The 19,493-nt window shown below is 37.7% G+C and overlaps 1 protein-coding gene across 1 annotated transcript; it reads right to left on the minus strand.

Annotated features, from left to right (window-relative positions):
• Nucleotides 1–17,383: 17,383 nt before the first annotated feature.
• Nucleotides 17,384–18,480, minus strand: LOC121968185 (zinc finger protein 6-like). The gene has a single exon (XM_042518659.1). The coding sequence runs from the start codon at nt 18,378–18,380 to the stop codon at nt 17,412–17,414; it is 969 nt and encodes a 322-aa protein (XP_042374593.1). The 5' UTR covers nt 18,381–18,480; the 3' UTR covers nt 17,384–17,411.
• Between the last annotated feature and the right edge of the window lie 1,013 nt (nt 18,481–19,493).

A 19,493-nucleotide genomic window follows, 5' to 3' on the forward strand; every position in this document is an offset into this window, starting at 1 on the left:
GACCTACATGCTAGTCTTATTGCATTAACATTGTCCTTGAATGTTAATACTCGACTAGGAATGATTATGTAACACCCACAAAATTATAAGATAAGCATATGGGTGTTATTTGCTTTAGAACATAAAAGAAGAAGAATCAAAGAAAAGAAGAAATAAGAGAAATAAAAGAAGAGGTGAAGGTTTGAACCCTTGAACCTCCCACCAAGGATAGAAATAAAATTTATGTATGTTAACCACTAGGATAATGAATAATATGTGAAAGGAAAATGATGGGAATTGTAGTTGAAAGTAAAGTTAAAATTTAGTGAAGGAACAAAGGGAAAATCAAGTGGCTTTCTTCCCTTGTTTACCTCTTGGTTAAGAAAGAAAAGTAGCAAAAGACAAGTTGTCTTTCTCCCTTTCCTTCTCTATTTTCGTGGGGTTTAAGAGGGAAGTAAAGAGATGAATTTAGGGAAAGGAATGAAGACATATTCTCATTAAGAAAACACATGCATGAATTAAGAAGGAAGGGAAGCAAAGTTCATTTTGGTAACTTCCACCTACTTAGCATAAAAGGGAAAGGAACTAAAGGATTTCATTTTTTTTCCCTTCTCCCTCACCCTTGCCGAGACTAGCATCCTCCTCCCTCATCTCCACAAGCCAAGTTTAGGTTTCTCCCTAAGAGAAAACTAAACTACAAGAAGGAACCTTCAAGGTGTGCCTTTCCAAGCAAGAGAAATCGAAAGGAGTGCTAGAAGAAGAGGCTCCCTACTTCCTCTTCACCAAGGGTACCATTTCTTAAAGATTAACAAGTGATTTCTAGGTAAGCTTCCTCTCACCTGTGGTACAATAGTTTGTATGGTTTTTCATGGAGTTAGATCGCTTAAGAACCTAGGACTTGCCTTAAAAAAATTCGGCCAAAATAAGAAGAGGAGTTTAAGAAAATTGTAACTAGATATGCTTACTATTTTTCTTGTGGTATGTATTTTATGTAAAAGGTTAATCTAAGGTTTCCATGCTAGAATAAATGATGAAAACTTAGATCCATAAGCTTTAAACTTTCGGCCAAGCATGAACAAGAAGATTTGGTAAGTTTAAGACTCAAACTAAGCATGTTCCTTATTCTTGAATTATGATAATGATGTTGTTAACTTTTTCTCTTACTCGTATATTGTTGAAACTCTATTTTCATGCCCATGACTATTCGGCCATGTAAGAAGAAAAGGCTTAAGAGAGTTTTAAATTTAGGGCTAAGCATGCTAAGATTTTTCCTAAGACAAGGTATGAAGTTTTATGCCATGATTGTATGTTAGTTATAAATCCTACTTCATGCTTATAAGGATTCGGTTATGATGAGATTTGAAGTCTAGGAAAATTTAAACTAAGGCTAGGAAGCTCATGACTTTCTTGATAAAATAATATGAAACTAGTGGATGTTTTTATGGTTGTTTGTTGCATAGAATTTTGAGTACATGTAACTTTCGGCCACACTAAGTTTTAAAGCTAGTAGGTGTAGATTTTTAACTAAATTTATTCATGTTGCTCCTTGTTATGATGTCATGAAAATTGTGTAAGGTTTTCCATGCTTTTAGGCCATATGAAGAGTAAAAACCTAACTCACATGTTTCGGCCACCTTGGAATTAAAGGACTAAGAAAACTTAGAACCTAACTTATATATGTTCATGATGCTTCTTGTGGTAAGTACTATGATATATAGTTATGGTTCCATGCTCTTATGCCACTAGAAATGCAGTACATGTTTATTAGGGTTCGGCCAATAATAGTACAAAGGCCTAGAGAAAAATGTGAAACCAACTTACAAATGTTCATGATGTTTTTTTTTATAAGTACCATGAAATGTAGTTGTGATTCCTATGCTCTTATGTCACTAAAAATCTAGTTCTATGATTTATATGTTTCGGCCACTACAAGCTTAAAAGCCTAGAGAAAACTTAGAACCCAACTTATATATGCTTATGATGCCTTGTGATATATGCTATGAAATGTAGTTGTGGTTATCATGCTCTTATGCCATTATAAACCTAATTCCATGAGTTGTAACTTTCGGCCACCTTGAGTTAAGGGGTCTAGGAAGCTTGGAATTTGAAACTAATAGGCTTATGTTGTTTCCCATTAAAAATGTATAAGATATTGGCTTAAGGTTCAACACTTCCATGCTACTTGTAACCTAGAAGGTGACATGTTAGGGTTCGGCCATGATAGGTTTGGGAGCTTAAGGAACTTAGAAACCAAACTAAATATGCTTAAGTGGTTCCTTATGAAATATGATATGATATGAGTTTAGGGTTTACATGTTTGCATGTTACTTAGAACTTGTTTGCTCTACATGTAAGGTTTCGGCCATGAAGAAATAGAAACCTAGGAGGGCTTAAAAATTTAGGTTAACATGCTTATGACCTTTCATATGCTAGTATGTGAAGATATCATGAGATTTTTATATTTGTATGTTGTTTAGAGATCATGCCTCTATTCATGACTTTCGGCCACATAAGTTTAGTGACCTAGATGTACCTCACATGCTATGAATGAATTATGAAATGGTATTTAACGATTCCATGAATGGTTATGTCTTTTTATGATAAGTGATATGCTCCTTATGTATGCTTATGATCCATGTATGTGCTATGTGCTCAATCATGCATACTTTAGTATATGATAAAAATGATATGTTCATTATGCAAGCTTATGTTCATGAATGTGCTGTGTGCCCAAATATGCATGCTTTATGATATGCTAAGTGATATGTTCATGATGTATGCTATGATTCATGCATGTGCTGTGTGCCCAAAAAAATGCATGTTTTATGATATGTCAAGAAACATGATATGCATGTAAGAATAAGAACTACGATATGTATGACATGCTACTTTACTTTATGTATGGCTTGTACCAAGGGTGGGCTCCATAAGCGCCCCGGGGTCGATGGACTAAGAAACGGGCCTCGTTAGGGATGGACTCCTAAGTGCCCCTAGGTCGATGGACTAAGAAACGAGCCTAGTATGTATGCCTTGTAGGGGCAAGACTTGCTACCTTGGACCTACATAGGACGCACGCATTTATGTATGTGGTACAAGCCGGGATCCCAATCATGTTGAGATTATGTTTAAGTATGTATTGTATAAGTTTTCAAAGACATGTTGCATATGTTGCATGATATATGTTTAGGACTTTACCTTGCTTATGCTTTATGATTATGCCATGATTTTTATGATGATGTTATGCTATGACAGGATACACTTGATGATCACGTTTATTATGCCATGATACTTTATGTTATGTATGATATGTCATGATATGCTGCTTGATATGTTGAAATTGTCTTTATACCTTATGACTTGTGATCATATATGCTTTACGGTTTTTGTGAGTAGGAAAGGAATTTACTGAGCCATGAGTGCTCATAGCTTACTTTCTTGTACCACAGATAAAGGCAAGGAATGGATGTACTAGGGGAGCAGCAGGAGGGCTTGAAGGATATGTGCGGTAGTGGACTGGCTAAAAGAAATGACCTGCTTTCATTTAATAAGAAATTTGCCATGTTGATGTTTTTTTTACTTTATGACTCCATGACTTTAAGTATGTGTTTGGTATTAAGACCCAAAATTTATGATAAGTATGCTATGTGGACCTTTTATGTCTATTGTGATTTTTAAGTAAGAAAAAGGTTTTTAAATTCTCTAAGTAAGACTTCCGCTGTGTTAAGTATGTATGTGTCCCAAAGTAACCCCCGTCGCCTTAGCAGGAGGGGCGGGGCGTTACAGATTAAGAGTAGTGTTCCCTATATCATCTCACTATCGGTTCAGCTAACCGATTGATATAGGTAAGAACCTTCTACTCAAGGACGTTATTATACTTAGTTTATTTGGCACCAATACAAGTAAGTATAATAACCAAAAACCAAATGCCTTTAGTTATATAGAATATGATACAACAAGTCCATAATACAATCATCAAATGATTGGCTCTAGGGCTCTAGCTAACAACTATGACAAAACTTTCTCACCAATAGCCATGTTTAAATCAATTCAGATACTCCTGGCTATATCAGCTCATCATGATTATGAGATATGGCAAATGGAAGTAAAAATAGCTTTCCTTAATGGAAATCTACTCGAGGACGTGTATATGATACAACCTGAAGGTTTCACATCTGTTGACAAAAATAAAGTATGCAAGTTTCAACGATCCATTTATGGACTAAAGCAAGCATCCAAGAGTTGGAATATCCATTTTGATGAGGCAATTAAAGAATTTAATTTTTCACAAAATCCAGATGATCCTTGTGTGCATCAAAAGGTTAGTGGGAGTGTGGGCCTATTCCTGATATTATATATTGATGATACTACTTATAGGAAACGATGTTCTAGTTCTACAGTCAATTAGTTGGATTATCCAAAATATTCTCCATGAAAGACATGGAAGAAGAAACTTACATCCTCAAGATGAAAATCTATAGAGATAGATTGGAAAGGTTGCTTGGTCTTTCACAGTTTATATATATAGACAGAGTGCTAAAATGGTTTAACATGTCTGAATCCAAAAAAGGTTTCATACCTATGAGGCATGGAATTCACCTTTCGATGTCTATGTGTCCACGCATAGAAGACGAGAGGATTTGTATGGATAAGATACCTTATGCATCTACAATAGGATCTATCATGCATGCTATGTTATGTACAAGGCCTGATGTATCGTATGCTCTGAGTGTTACGAGTAGGTACCAATCTGATCCAGGAATGGATCACTATATGACTGTCAAGATAATCCTTAAGTACTTGAGTAGAACTAAGGATATGTTCTTAATTTATGGAGATGGTGATATGATCATACGCGGATATATGAATGCCAGTTTTTAGACGGACAAGGATGATTCCAAGTCTCAGTCAGGATTCATATTCATATTAAAAGGAGATCATTAGTAGGAAAGAAATACAACTCGAGAAAATTTCAACTGAAAGGAACCTAGCGAATCCTTTGACAAAGACTCTAGCATAAAGTAAGTTTGAGAGTCATGCCCATGCTTACGGTTTAGGACACCGTGGCGATTGACATTAGGCCAAGTGAGAGTGTTAGATTTTGAGGGATGTCCTAAGGCAATCACCTTATGTTTTTAACCAAATATAGATTCACTATTTGAGTGCATATTATATGTTTGATTGTCTTAAACTCATTTACTGAATGTTCACAATATAAATCATAGCATGAGAAAACTTGTGATTGGATCATAACTAGTGATTATCTTTACATGTGCAATTATGAAAATATTAGAATTTCCTTAGTCATCAAATTGATGCATTCGGACATCATCAATTCTGTAAGATTAGCACGGGTTATACTCCTTGGTTCACCAAGTAGTTATTTTCTCACTGGCTGGAGACATTGGGATGTCGAGAGTTAAATGTGGATGCTAGTTATGATAACTAGTTCATTAGAGTGACTCGTTGTACGACTTCATATGGTTATCTATATATATGGATATGCCTATGAAGCTCTTATAGTAGCCCGACTACAAGTTTCCTTTGACTTGAGATATATAAGTCATCTTGGTTATGAAGATTTATACTTTGACATCTTAAGCAAGCACCTCATTGAGGTATGAACCCAAGATGATTGGGTATAAGTCGAAATGCCCGAAGATGTTTGGATAGCCTACAGAGGATTCACCGCTCTTTGTGAGGAGACGTATACCCTATGGCCACTCGTTAGGATTATTACTCAAAGTCTTTGGCCAAAGCATAACATGTTAAGAGTACGAGACTCTTGTACATATGTACGAGTAATTTGAATCCATAGAATGAGGAAGTATTACTTGGACTAGCTGTGATATAGTCAGTCTAGTGGGGATAGACACATTGACCATGTCCTGAACCAAGTGAGTATAAGATGAGTAAATGAACAAAGCATGACTCACTATAGTTGCTGAAGTACTACTAGGTCACTCATAATCATTCTATAATTAACTAGTTAATTATGGATGGCCAAGATAAACCGGGAACCTATTGGGTCACACACAATAACGAGTCTCTAAAAGACGTAAAACAAGTTAAAGAATATGATTCTTAGATCAAAAGATAAATGTTTGGTTGAACCATACATAAGATAAATATGAAAATATTTATCATGATGGAAGTGTGGATGGACTACATCTCTTATGGTAGAGTTGAATCATATTTGGTTTGATCATGAATTAGTCATGAACCAACTTGGTTTAGTTGTGAACCAAACCAAGGGGTTAATGTGCTAATTTTTATTAAGGGATAATGAGTTAGATTTGAGCTTTCTAATCCAACTCATTAAAGAGGATTATATATACATGTAATTAGGAGAGAATTATATATAAGTTTCATTACTTGGTTGATTTACTTTTGGAAACTCAATCCTCCTCTCCCTCTCCTCTCTCTCTCGCCGCCAACAAGAGGGTGCTCCCTCTTGTTGTCGTGACCACCACAAGAAGAAAATCTCTCCCTTGCGCGCTTCTCTTCTTCTTCCTCTTGATCCCTCTTCTTTGCTCATGGCTAGTAACTTCCGAAGGAGAGGCTTGCACTAAATGAGTTGTCTTGAGGAGCTCAGTGTGGATACGAATAGAGGCAAGGTTCGACAACGTCGCTACGGTTAATACCCTTCTCATTACAAATCATCCGTAAGGTATACCTAGCATAAATTTACTTTCCGTAAAATTTTAATTATGTGATCATATTTGACATGTTGTATCCTAGTATGTGTGTAGTGCGTGTGATGTAATAATTAGAAATTATTATTATTTTATTTTTCACTGTGCATGTTTATGAAATGTGTTCTAGCACGTACCCACGTCGGGCATATCCCTACACTATCGGCCCTTGCAGGGCTCTGACCTGGAGTCCGTTCAGTCAGCGATGACGCTGACGATTTGGATAAGGAGTTTGCTAGCGACCCCTGATTAGCCAGTCGACATTGCTCTTGACTATAATGGTAGCAATCTTCTATATTATGGGTCCTAAGCAATGGTAGGTGCAAAACATAGGAGCCTATTGTCGAGGCTTGGGGAAGCATGTCCGCTCAGCATCTACATGTTGGACTACATGTAGCCTTAGGTCATGGTGTTGTGGTGGATGACCCGTTTAGGGCCCTTTAGGTGGCAAAGTAGGAAGGGGTGTTTGGTGCTCGGGCACAAAGGCAGGGGCAGAAGGAGAAACATCTTTCTTTCAAGTAGATTGAGGTTTTTCCATGTTGATGTACTTAGTGGCTTATTTGAGCAGATGGTCGAAGTCCTTCGGAGGCTTCTAAATGAAGGATCGGAAGAACTTGCCATCAATGAGCCCTTAGGAGAAGACACTCACTAGAATTTCCAGGGTTTCCGAGGGGATATCTATGACCACTTGATTAAATTTCTTGATGTAAGCCCTCAACGTATCCTTGGGCCTTTGCTTGAGAGAAAACTGACTCAGCGTCATCTTGTGGTAACGTCGACTACTGGCAAAGTGATGCAGGAAAGCTTTGCAAAAGTCCTTGAAGAAGCATATGGACTCGGTCAAGAGTCTATTAAACCATCTCTATGTGTGTCGAGTTAGATAGGATGGTGAGTTGGGTCACTTCGGAGCTAGGGGTGAATAGCTCGCTCACTTCGTCGATGAAGATCTTTTACAGTGGAAATACTCGAAGCAAACACTCAATGTTAATAAGTATATTTAATTGTTATCCACCTCAAGAAGAGATGACTAATCCAAGGATCCACACACCGAGCACACTCTCCACTATGTAAACCCTCTTTCTCGGAATAACCAGAGTTAGAGAAATCACGTACAACACTCACACAAGCATACAACTCAAAATAAGAAAGTAAATGCACAAAAATATAAATAAAACTTCTTCTTGCTTGATCTCGTATAGTTTGAGAATGCCTCTTGACTCTTGGAAGTGCAGCAACACTTGCCCCTAAGATCCTTCAAGAACCAGCGATGATGCGCATGAAGAAGTGGAGAGAATCGTGTGTTAGCACACAATTTTATTTGAATCTCGCTATCACCTTTATATCTACACTTCTAGAGCTCCCAATCAATTGAGCATTCTTCCAATCGATTGTCACGTCAGATCCACGTGATCCTAGTCATTCAAACCTCATAACCTGCTCAATGGTTATATTCCAATCTATTGATCAATCGATTAGGGAGGCTTTGATTGATTGATTGATCAATTCAGAACGCCTCTGTGCTCTCGCAGATTTTTCCAGAATTGATTGGCCAATCAATTCTGGCTGTCTCGCATCCATCATGAGAAAACCTCCCCAATTGATCGCCTAATTGATTAGAGTAGTACAATCATGACTGATCGATTAGGGAGCACACTATGCTCTAGTGAGAATGGCTCCCAATCGATTGACAGATCAATTGGACTTCCCTTGCTTACAGGACTTTCCCAATCGATCAACTATCGATTGGGCTCTAGTTCAATTGATTACCTGATCGATTGGTTAACCCTAACTAGCTTTACTCAAGCTTAGGGTTCTCATTTCCAACATCCGGTCAACCGTGACCTTGTTGGTTAGTCCTAGGAAAACGTACTGGTTCCATTGTACAACAATTTTTTGTACAAGTGTCGAACCTTTCCTTAAATAACCTATTGTGTTCTTTAGAAGTTAAATTAGGAATCGCAGATGGAACTTAACATCATTGATTCCAAATTTAACTTATTTGTTCTTAATAGTTTAGATTTGAATCGCAAGCGGAACTTAACACTATTGATTCAAATCCACCTATGTTATTAATTTCATTAAATCTTAATTTCCAAAATTGGCCTCCAGGACTGCATAGAGAGGCACATGACCTTCTTGGATATGGGAGCAACCACCATCGCCTAGACAAAGCCTTTTAAGGAAAGCTAATATTTAATTTCCTTAAATAACTCTAGGTTAACCAAAAAGAATAATCGAATCACAAATTCGAAAAAGAAGAAAACACAAACTCGAAAAACTAATTCGAAAAACTAGATCTAATGTCTCTTGTGTTTGGAATTCTTACAAAAAGAAATAACTAGCATGATGCGAAAAATAATTGCTAATTATACATTCTCTTTGTAAACTAATGACCTCAAGATCTTCTACCGTATTCCTCGCCTCGCCTTGGACATCGTGTGGGTGACGATCCTCCAAGATGAACACCACCCAAAAACTTTCTTCTTCCTCCTCTAAAATCCGGCCACCATCACCAATTTAGGAATCAAAGAGAGCAAGGGAAAAGGAAGAGGAGAGATCCGGCCATCATGAGAGAGCACAAGCAAGAGACTAGAATTAGATGCCTTCTTCTTCTTCTTCTTCTTCTCCTTCTCCTCCTTCTTGTATCCGGCCACTTAAAAGAACCACAAGCAACATGTGGCCAGCCCTAGCATGATAAAGAGCTAGGGGCCGGCCCTAAGGAGGAGACTAGAGAGAAGAGAGAAAAAGAATTCATTAACCCATGAAGCCTCTCCTCCTTCTTCTTTTATAATACTTGCCCAAGGCAGATAAGGAAAGAATTTTTACAAAAATTAAAATCTTCCTCTAGTTTTTCCTTTTCCCTTTTTATTTTTCCTTTTCTTTCCTCTTGATTGAATCAATCACTAATCATAGATTAGATTGGATGATGATTTAATCCTATTGGCCGACCCCTTGCTTGGGCACCAAGCAAGGGTGGTCGGCCACTATAAGGAAGAAAATATATTTTTTTTTATAAAATTTTACAAGAAGAAATCCTCTTATAAAATTTTACAAGCTCTCTTTCAATTTCCTAAAGTAGGAGTTAAAAAATGAAAGTTTTAAAAATTAAAACCATGTTTTAAAATTTAAAACTTCTCTTATAAAATTTCCTTTTTTAACATGGTGATAGAAAATTTAAATTTTAAAAATTTTCTTCCTTTTTTTTTACAAACCATGAGGATGGTTAAAAAAGGAAAGTTTTAAAACTTTTAAACTTTCTTTTAAAACATGTGACCTAATTCAAATAAGGAAAGTTTTTAAATTTAAAATCTCTCTTTTAAAACTTGTAGTTTTCTACAAAGAGAAGATTTTAAAAATTCAAAACACCCCTCCTTGTTTGAATTAATGTGGTTGGCCCCTTCTTGCTTAGGCACCAAGCAAGGGGCCGACCCCTTAAGAGGATAATGTGGCTGACCCTTGCTTACTCACCAAGCATTGGACCGGCCCCCTTCTTGGACACCAAGATGGACCTTTCTTTGGATGGACTTGAGGCTTTAATGAGGCTACGATAGGGACCTAGAGGAGAAATTGGTTTTGGCCTTCCGATGAGCTTGAGTATCCCGTGTTCGCTCCGAACACACAACTCAAGTTCATCGATAATAACTCATTGCACTAGAGAGTTATTATCGCACTACCGCACCAATCCCAAATTACATTATGAACTCCTTCTTATCATGAGTGTGTTAATCTCCCTGTGTTTAAGATTACAAATGTCCACTAATTAAGTAAGTTACTGACAACTTACTTAATTAATATCTAACTCCAAGAGTAGTACCACTCAACTTCATTGTCATGTCGGACTAAGTCCACCTGCAGGGTTTAACATGACAATCCTTATGAGCTCGTCTTGGGGACATTCTCAACCTAGATAACTAGGACACAGATTCCTTCTATAATCAACAACACACACTATAAGTAATATCATTTCCCAACTTATCGGGCTTATTGACTTATCGAGTTAAATCTCACCCATTGATAAGTCAAAGAAATAAATACTAAATATATATATTTGTTATTATATTAGGATTAAGAGCACACACTTCCATAACAACTAAGGTGTAGTTCTTTTATAAAGTCAGTATAAAAAGAACTTACCTAAAATGGTCCTACTCAATACACTTGGAGTGTATCAGTGTAATTTATTAGTTAAGATAAACTAATATTTAATTACACTACGACTACTTCAACGGTTTGTTCCTTTCCATCTTAGTCGTGAGCAACTATTTATAATTTATAAAGAACCGACAACATGATCTTCTGTGTGTGACACCACACACCATGTTATCTACTATATAAATTAATTGAACAAATTACATTTAACAAATAAATGTAGATATTGACCACTATGATTCTTTATTTCTAAATAAATATTTATACAAAAGCTAGGCTTTTAGTATACACTCTAACAGACCTATTGTAACTTCTCATTGCCTAGGATCTGGTCAACCTTGACTTGCTGAGACTTCATCATCAAGTGTCTGGTCAATCCATTGGCCCACTTGGACTTTTCTCCTCGTGCCAAGTGTCCGGTTAACCTTGACCCACTTGGACATATTATCTTGTGCCAAGTGTCCGGTCCTCCATAACCTACTTGGACTTCCAAACACAAGTATGCGGTCAACCTTAACTCATCTGGATTTCCATATGCCTAACTTCACTCATCAGGACTTCCCTTTTGCCTAGCTTCACTCACTAGGGCTTTCACCTAATTTACTCACTAGGATTTTCCTTCTATGTAACTTCACTTACTAGGGTTTTTCACCTAGTTTCAGTTATCAAGATTTTCCTTCTGCCTACCTTCACTCACTAGAGCTTTTACCTGGCTTCACTCACTAGGATTTTCCTTCTGCCTTGCTTCACTCACTAGAATTTTTTCACCTAACTTCACTCACCAGAATTTTCCTTCTGCCTAGCTTCCATTGGACTTACCCTTGTCTAACCTCCAGTTAGGACTTCCTAGTAAAATATATGGTCAACCTTAACCTATTTTGACTCTTCTTCACATTAAACTATTCAAAACTTGACCAGAGAGAAATTACAATAATAATCTTCCCAAATAGATAATTGCATCTACAATCTCCATATATTGTCAAAGATCAAAACTCAAGCATCAAGACTCAAGCTTGAGCCAACTCAAACTTAGTCAACCTAGTCAACTTTGACCTAGGAAAATTGCACTAACATGGTGAGGAACACTTGACACTTGACTCCATCTGTGTATTGATAGAGGTTAGATGCATTTTCAAATTTGAGTAAGTGATCCTCAGGGTCAGTTGCTCCTTCATATTCTCCGATTAATAGGGGTCAGAAATGAACCGGCAGTTTGTCTTCCAAGATTTCTTGGGAGAACAACATTCTTGCCTACTCGGGGGAGTTATTGGTCATCGGAGCTTTATTTTTTGGAAGGTCACGGATGGGTGCATTCTCAGAAGATGAACCTTGGGGCTTCTCCACTCTCTATAAGAATTTTGACTTTTAGCAACACACAGCGTGGTCAACATCGCAAAATGTGACCTTTTGGAGATGCTTGGAGTGTTTCGTGTCGCTGAAAGATAGAACATTAGGAGGGAATTAGCGATGCGTTAAACAATACGCGTCACCGAAAGAAGGTCATCAACAATGTGCACATCACTCCATGTCACTAAAAGATAGTGCAAATCCTCCCAATTTAGGTCATTTGGCGACACAACACAGAACAAGCGTTGCCAAATGTGACACTTTGGCGACGCACTTTGCACTCAACATCACTAATAGTAGCGGAAAGTTTTCTCACCTCAAATTGTGGTCATTTGGCAACGTAGAGACTAGAGACAGTAAGCATTGTTAAAATAAAACCCGGGAATAAAAATTTTCTCAATTTGTCAAAAGACCAAGCTTCAACCCCATCTGTGAAAAGTCCTCGCCCAACCTATTATGGTGAGGTCGTGAGGTCGAAACTCATTTGTGACGAGGTTGGCCCTTGCGAGAGAGCTCACTACAAGAAATAAAGATTTCAAAGACCCTTTTTTAAAACAAAATTAAAATCTATTTTAAATTTTAATAAATTAGAAATGAATTTTTTTAAAATGGGCTAAAAAGATTCTTTTTAAAAAATATATAAATCAAGATAAATATCATTTAAAAATAAATCTTATACAAAAATTAAATTAGAAGAAATTTATTAAATAATTCTTATTTTATTTTAATAAATTAATTAAAACCTTATTCTCTATATGTTAAATCTGGTTTTCATTCGTGTATCTCGCCGTCACCAACTTATTCTCTTTCTTGCATCTTGCTCGTCTAGGATTGCTCGTCGAGGATCTCCTACTCTCTCTTAAGGAAATCCTTAGTTTATTCTTTTTCCTCATATTGTCATGTTGCACATCCTTATTTTCGACTACAGACGCGTGTAACCAAATTAAAGCGACCTACTGCTACCTCCTTGGCCGCAGCCGCAACTGTTGCCACCGCTCATTGTTGGTATTAAGGGAATGTTTTAGATAATTAACCACAACGTGTGTGATTTTATGAAAACTACTTTGTCGAACTTTTTGAATTAAGTTTCATGTGTTGGTATTTCTATTACAATGTACATTTGTTGTTTGAGTAAACTTGGACATAATAAGCCCTATTATATGGAGGAGTACTACTACTAATGCTCACGTAGTGCAATAACTTAATTCACAATCATTGTAATTAGTGGTAGAATTACCAAAGTTAAAGAATGCTAGCTTATATTGTGATGATATTGAATCAACTGAGATTATTAATATCAATCATTTGCAACAAAATATAGGTGATTTTGTAGTTGATGACAATAATTTTGAAGATAACACATTAGAAGAATATGATGAATAAGATGATGGTACTATTGAAATTGATGATGATGATGGTGGTGGTGGTGGTGGTGGTGGTGGTATTGACATTAAACTAATGGCATGACTAAATATATTTATATAAATTAATATTTGTTTATTCTATTCATATTGTTAGTCCATTTATTCATGATTTATGATTGTATTCATTTATTCATGTCATTAATTTTTCTTATTTTTTTTATAGGATGTCTAGTTTTGATGCTAGCATTGGGTTGCAATCATTGCAACTCAAGAATCCTCCCTTAAACGAAGGACCGTCCCCTCAAACCTATCTGCTTGATGTCATCTGATTCTTAGCCCACCAAGACTTTCCTGTCCCTCGGTCTAACTGACCTACTAGGATTTCCTTGTCTAGCCATAGCTAGGACTTTTCTATCTAATATCTGGTTATCTTGATCCAGATATGGGAGCCTTCACTTTATTTATTAGAGGTTAATATTTCACCCATATGACTCGATTGGACCATAACTCTTCTGTACAATTGACGGTTAGTCCTTCTAGCAGTTTAGACTCTAATACCACTTGTTGGTCCCAGACCGGCAAGAGGGGGATTAATTGTTTGCAAGTTTGAAATCTACTCTTCTCACAACTTTCTACTTTGATTAGAAACACTTGTTAGAAAATAAGAAATAAATTACATAAAAAAAGCTACTGGATTTTACTTGGTTACAACCAAGAAGGTCGTTAATCCAAGACGTTGAAAGCATTAACACGTTCTCTTTTGATGTAGGTGGAGAAATCTCTTACAGAAGTTGAAGTACGAACACTAAAATAGAAATTAAAGAAGTAATACAAGTGTTGTTAAACTAAGTGAACTAGGGCTCTATTTATAGTGCTCTGGTCAAATTTATCCGTTATTGATATGGCGGACTCCAAGCGCTTGGATGGTGATCCAAGCACCTCCAGTGTGGCAAAGTTTATCTCCACACAATGGCTTCGCAACGGTTGAAAGATAGAATTTTTCATGTCCAGGTGCCTAAACCATCTCGGATGATAAAATGCGTTGCAAAATGTAAACTTTCTTGTAGTGGCTGACGCATATCATCAAGAGGCGTGCGAAACAACACCCGATGATATGCTATTGACGATGGGGGCACAACTGAGAGGTTGGTCGGATGCATAGGTGCTTGAGGGAAGGCGACTGAGGGAGGCTGGATTGGCAGGAACTTGGTCGGGCCTTCTACTCAAGTACCATGCTCGGCCTGATGGCCAGTCGTAGACACAGTGAGATCATTCGACAAAGGTCACTCGTCGCTGTTTGCTGTTATTGCACCATTCTAGTCACTCAGGCCGCTATTAACAACTCTAAATCTTCCTGAGATAAAGTTATTGTGGTGGGTCGTCTAGTCTCGTCCATCTTCATGTCTCAGATGTAGGTGAAGTTCTCACAAATAGAGCCAAATATGATCCAATCTGAAAGCGGAGAAAATGACTGGTTGAAAAGGTTGCACTAATATTGACTGCTTGAAAACTCCGATTTAGTAAAAACGTCTTCGAGCGGTCCTGTATGTCACAAGAAGCGTTTGTGATTGAGCCAGAGAAGGGGTTCCGACATAAGCCCTCCGACGCTCAAGTTAGTGATTGAATTGCGTAAAGGAATAGTGAGAAGAACAACAGATAATAATGTGTAAAAATGTTTAGCATCACGTATCACTATCTGTGGAATGAGATCCCCTTTTATAATGTTATTGTTTATCTGTACATGGATCTCAAAGCTTGTACAAAAAAAGGATAGACCATAAAGATGCTATGACACCTTTCCTAAAATAGACCTGTAATATCTGCATTTGGCAAAAAGGAAGCTTCTAATGTACAACTTGCATGCAGAATATTCTCTATCCTTGATGGCACAAAATGCCAAAAAGGAATATAAGATCATTGGGTTGAGGGACCCATCGTATGCTTACATGACTGGTGAACCGAGTTCTTCCTATGACCCGATTGACAATTGCTTATAAGAACTAGCTGATCAGACTTATAGAGTGTTGTTAGGAACTCATCCTTCACTCTACCCATTTGTTTAGTCAAAGGGTTCAATCGGACTAGGCGTCCATTCTGTCCGATCGGACTATAGTGTCTATCGGTTGGACTACTCGATCCAGCTAGTTAGTCGTACTATCTTCAAGTGACAAATAAGTCTTGGCTCCACATAGTGCTGACTCATCTTGAATTATTCATTGATATTTAGTGATTTGACGTCCAACTAAACCATTGGTTCAGTCGAATAACTTGATGGATTTGGCGTCTGACCGGACAATTGGGCAGTTCAGATAACCTCTCAACCGCAATGATCGATTGCGCTGGTTTCAAAGATTGACCCTTTTTTGACTTTGACTGCTATATCAGCCAACCATCTTGACTTTGACCTGCTCTGGAAGCCCCACATCATCCCTGTATCAACAACAATCTCTAAAATTTTCTCAATGGATGATGCTCTTGTACTACCACTGTCCTCTACCTCTTGTCATCCCATTAGAAGCCAAATTCCTATTGTACGACCATGCTTTAGTAATCTTATTAGATAAAAAGTAATTACTAATGAATTAAATGCTTTAATTGAGAAAAAATACATTGTACATGGAACATAGTTGAGCTAGTAACTCTCTACAAAAAGGCTGGTATCGGTTATATATTGATATCCAAAATCAAAACAAAGTTGAAGGATCCATTGATCATGATTCTTATCTCGCAGTGGCAAAAGGCTATATGCAACCAAAAATATGGAGTAGATTTTCAAGAAGCCTTTGTGACGCTAGAGTCACCACTATTTACACCTTCTTTGCGATTGCTTTATATTTCTCAATCATATATATATATATATATATATATATATATATATATATATATATATACACACATGTGCCACAACTTATAGTTTCTCATCTCTCACTCGCTCGCCAAGCCTTTTCATCTCCATTTAACTCTTTATAAATTCAAACAAGCTTTTCGCAACAACTTTATTTGTTCATAAAACTAATCAAGGCATCATTATCCTTTTATATGTGGAAGAAGATGGCTTAGCAAGTATTGAATAACTCAATAAGCTAGTCCCTAAACATTCAAATGGCAAACATGAGAACCGTAAATACTTTCTAGAAATATTTACAGTGTTTGTTTTTCTTTCTCATAGATCAAAATATACAACAGATCGACCTAACAAATTATTTATCTATAATTCATGAGTAATTCTCATTCATGCAACACAATATTAATGTGTATTTTAGAAGCATTTATTCATCCATAGTTTTGTTTATAATAATGAGAATAAGATATAGTTTAAAAATATTATATTGCAGTAAAAAATATTGATTAACACATTAGTGTTAATTAACTGCTATATTATAATACTCAGTTGATTATCAAACCAAAACTAAACTAGTTTAGGGACTTTCAGCAAAGATTATAGTTTTGGATCAACTTTGTGTTGAATTTGTGTTCATTTTGAGTAGATAATAATAAACAATTTGCAGAGAAATACAGATATGAATTTGCATGTGTGCGTGCATAGATTAGATTAAATGAAACTCATCTTTAGATTTGGGTGTTAGATTAGATTTTGTGTGTACATGAGGAAAACATATGGGACCACTGTATCTGAACTTCTGCACCTATTAATTAAAGTGATATATAGATTATTTTGATCTTTAAAAAACATTCTTATTATTATTATTATTATTAAATTATTGAAGATTGTATTGTAACGTGAAATTTTTCTTAATGAATTATATTATGAGAATAATTTGTTAACTAATTAATATATGTGAAGAAAAGGGAAATTGAAGATTTAGGAGTAATTCTATGTTATGATCCAATTCTCATGTTGATTGATTAATGAAAGAACTTACAAATGCAAATCCAAACTCAAGCTGTTCTTGGAATTACTCAAATCGAAGTCGCTCGGCGAAGCTAAGGAAGAAGACGAGGAGGAAGAAGAGCCGATACGGCCGCCGCCGCCGCCACGGCCTGCGCCGGCGATGGTGCCTCCTTCAGCGGGCGCGAAGAGAGGCTGCAGGGGCGGCTGGGGGTGGTCATGTAACGGGACTCTCCAAAGCCCCGGAAGTGGCGCCGTCGTCGTCGCCGTGCCGTAGAGGAGGCGAGCGCTATCTGTCCACGGAGGAGACGGGTAGTGCGTGGTGGGCGGCGGCGGAGGTGGCGGCGAAAGGGGGTGGTGGAATCGGGCGGCGCAGGGGTTGCCGCGGCCGGCCGGGAAGTCGAGGTACGCCAGCTGGGATCCGTAGCCGCTAGGGAAGAAGGCTGCCGCGGCGGCGGTGTGTTGGCGGAAATGGTGCGCGGCGGCGGCGGCCATGGCGGCGGACTGGAGGTGCGCGCGCTTCGCGTGCTGTCGCTCGCGCTTGTGCGCGTTCTGGTGGCCGCCGAGCGCCTGCGACGTCGGGAACTTGCGGCAGCAGTAGTGGCACTCGAACCTGCGCGCGCTCTCCGCCCCTCCGCCGGCAGATGAGGGCGGCGCGGGCTGTTCCGCGCTGTCCTCCTGAGACGACGCCTCGTCGCCAGCCGGGAAGTCTATCCCGAACAGCCTCACTCCGGATCCCCCCGTGCTCGACGAACCGTCATGCCCCGGGACCGCCGCCGCCGCCGCCGCGCGGAGAAATGGAAGCTCAGAGAAAGCGTCGACAGTGCCCGCCTTCATGAAGTTTAGCGTCGTCGTCGTCGGCTGTGCTGCGCTCTCTCGGTCAGCCATGGAGCTAGGAGATGGAAGATCAAGAGGAAGAGCAAGAAGAGGAGAAGCAACTGAAACAGGAGAGAAGCACTGACTATTGCGCTCTTTATTTCTCTCCTCGATCAAAGCCATTGAATTGTGCAAAAGTGTGCCTTGTGGTGGGGCTCAAGCGAGTTGAGCTAGGGCTGACAGCTGATGCTGTTCAACTAATTACTAAAGAAGAAGCTTTTGGGCAAACTCACTCTAACTCAACTCAAACACACCTTGCAAGTACCAACCTCATTACATGCTGCTATATTAGTTACTGTTGCATTGCAGTGTTCCCTAAAAACAGTTTAAATTATACATGATTTTTATTGTGGATAGGCACACATTGTTATCATTATGATTATTATTATTATTATTATTTTACTTTGAAGAGGAGCTCTGGAGTCTTTATGGCTGTTAGCTTACTTTCCTTGGGCCAGTGCTGTAAGTGGTCCTCTGCAATTGCTTTGCTCCATGATTGATCACAACGGTGAGTTTATACGGAGCTTTTCCTAGTTTTTACCGTGAAATGGAATGAAACGATCGAATAGGATTTCTCTGCCACAGAGTTTCCTCATTTACCAAGGAAAGGACAAATGACATTTTACTTACAAGGGTAACTCGAAAAAGAATTTATTGTACTCAGTTTAATCTTATTTTATCAAAGATTATTTTCGAGGCTACTCGAATTTGTTATCTCTAAATCGCACGATAATAATTTTGTTGCTATGCCAAACTTTCATTTAAAAAAAATATTTTACTTAGTTCAGGATTTATCAATTCGTATACTTAATTTTCGTAATACTCAAATCAGGAACCGTATTCCTAAAATACACATCCATCCTTCCACTATTCTTAAAAGTTTGTCTCTTCTTTAAATTTTTGCTCTATCCATTAAAAAATTAACTACTCTCAATTTACATTGTCGAATTAAAATCTAAGAATATAAATTTATTGACTGATAGTCCTAAAAAATTTTAAATTATTTTAAATCAAAATCAATATACTTTTAGAAAGATTCTTAAGGTATTCATACTCTCATATCTGAATTCCACAATGTAAATTGGGAATAGAGAATTTTTAAAATTTATACAATAAAAATATAAAAATACTTGTGATTATTTTGTTAATGAAAGAAGAGGTGCTCAGACAGTCTTCCAAGGCCGTATAGGTGGGAGGAATTTATTCCCTAAGCAAATAAACCCTAGGCAAAGATGA

This window comes from Zingiber officinale, chromosome 3B (assembly GCF_018446385.1).
Source record: "Zingiber officinale cultivar Zhangliang chromosome 3B, Zo_v1.1, whole genome shotgun sequence".
In the NCBI taxonomy this organism is placed as follows: Eukaryota; Viridiplantae; Streptophyta; class Magnoliopsida; order Zingiberales; family Zingiberaceae; genus Zingiber; species Zingiber officinale.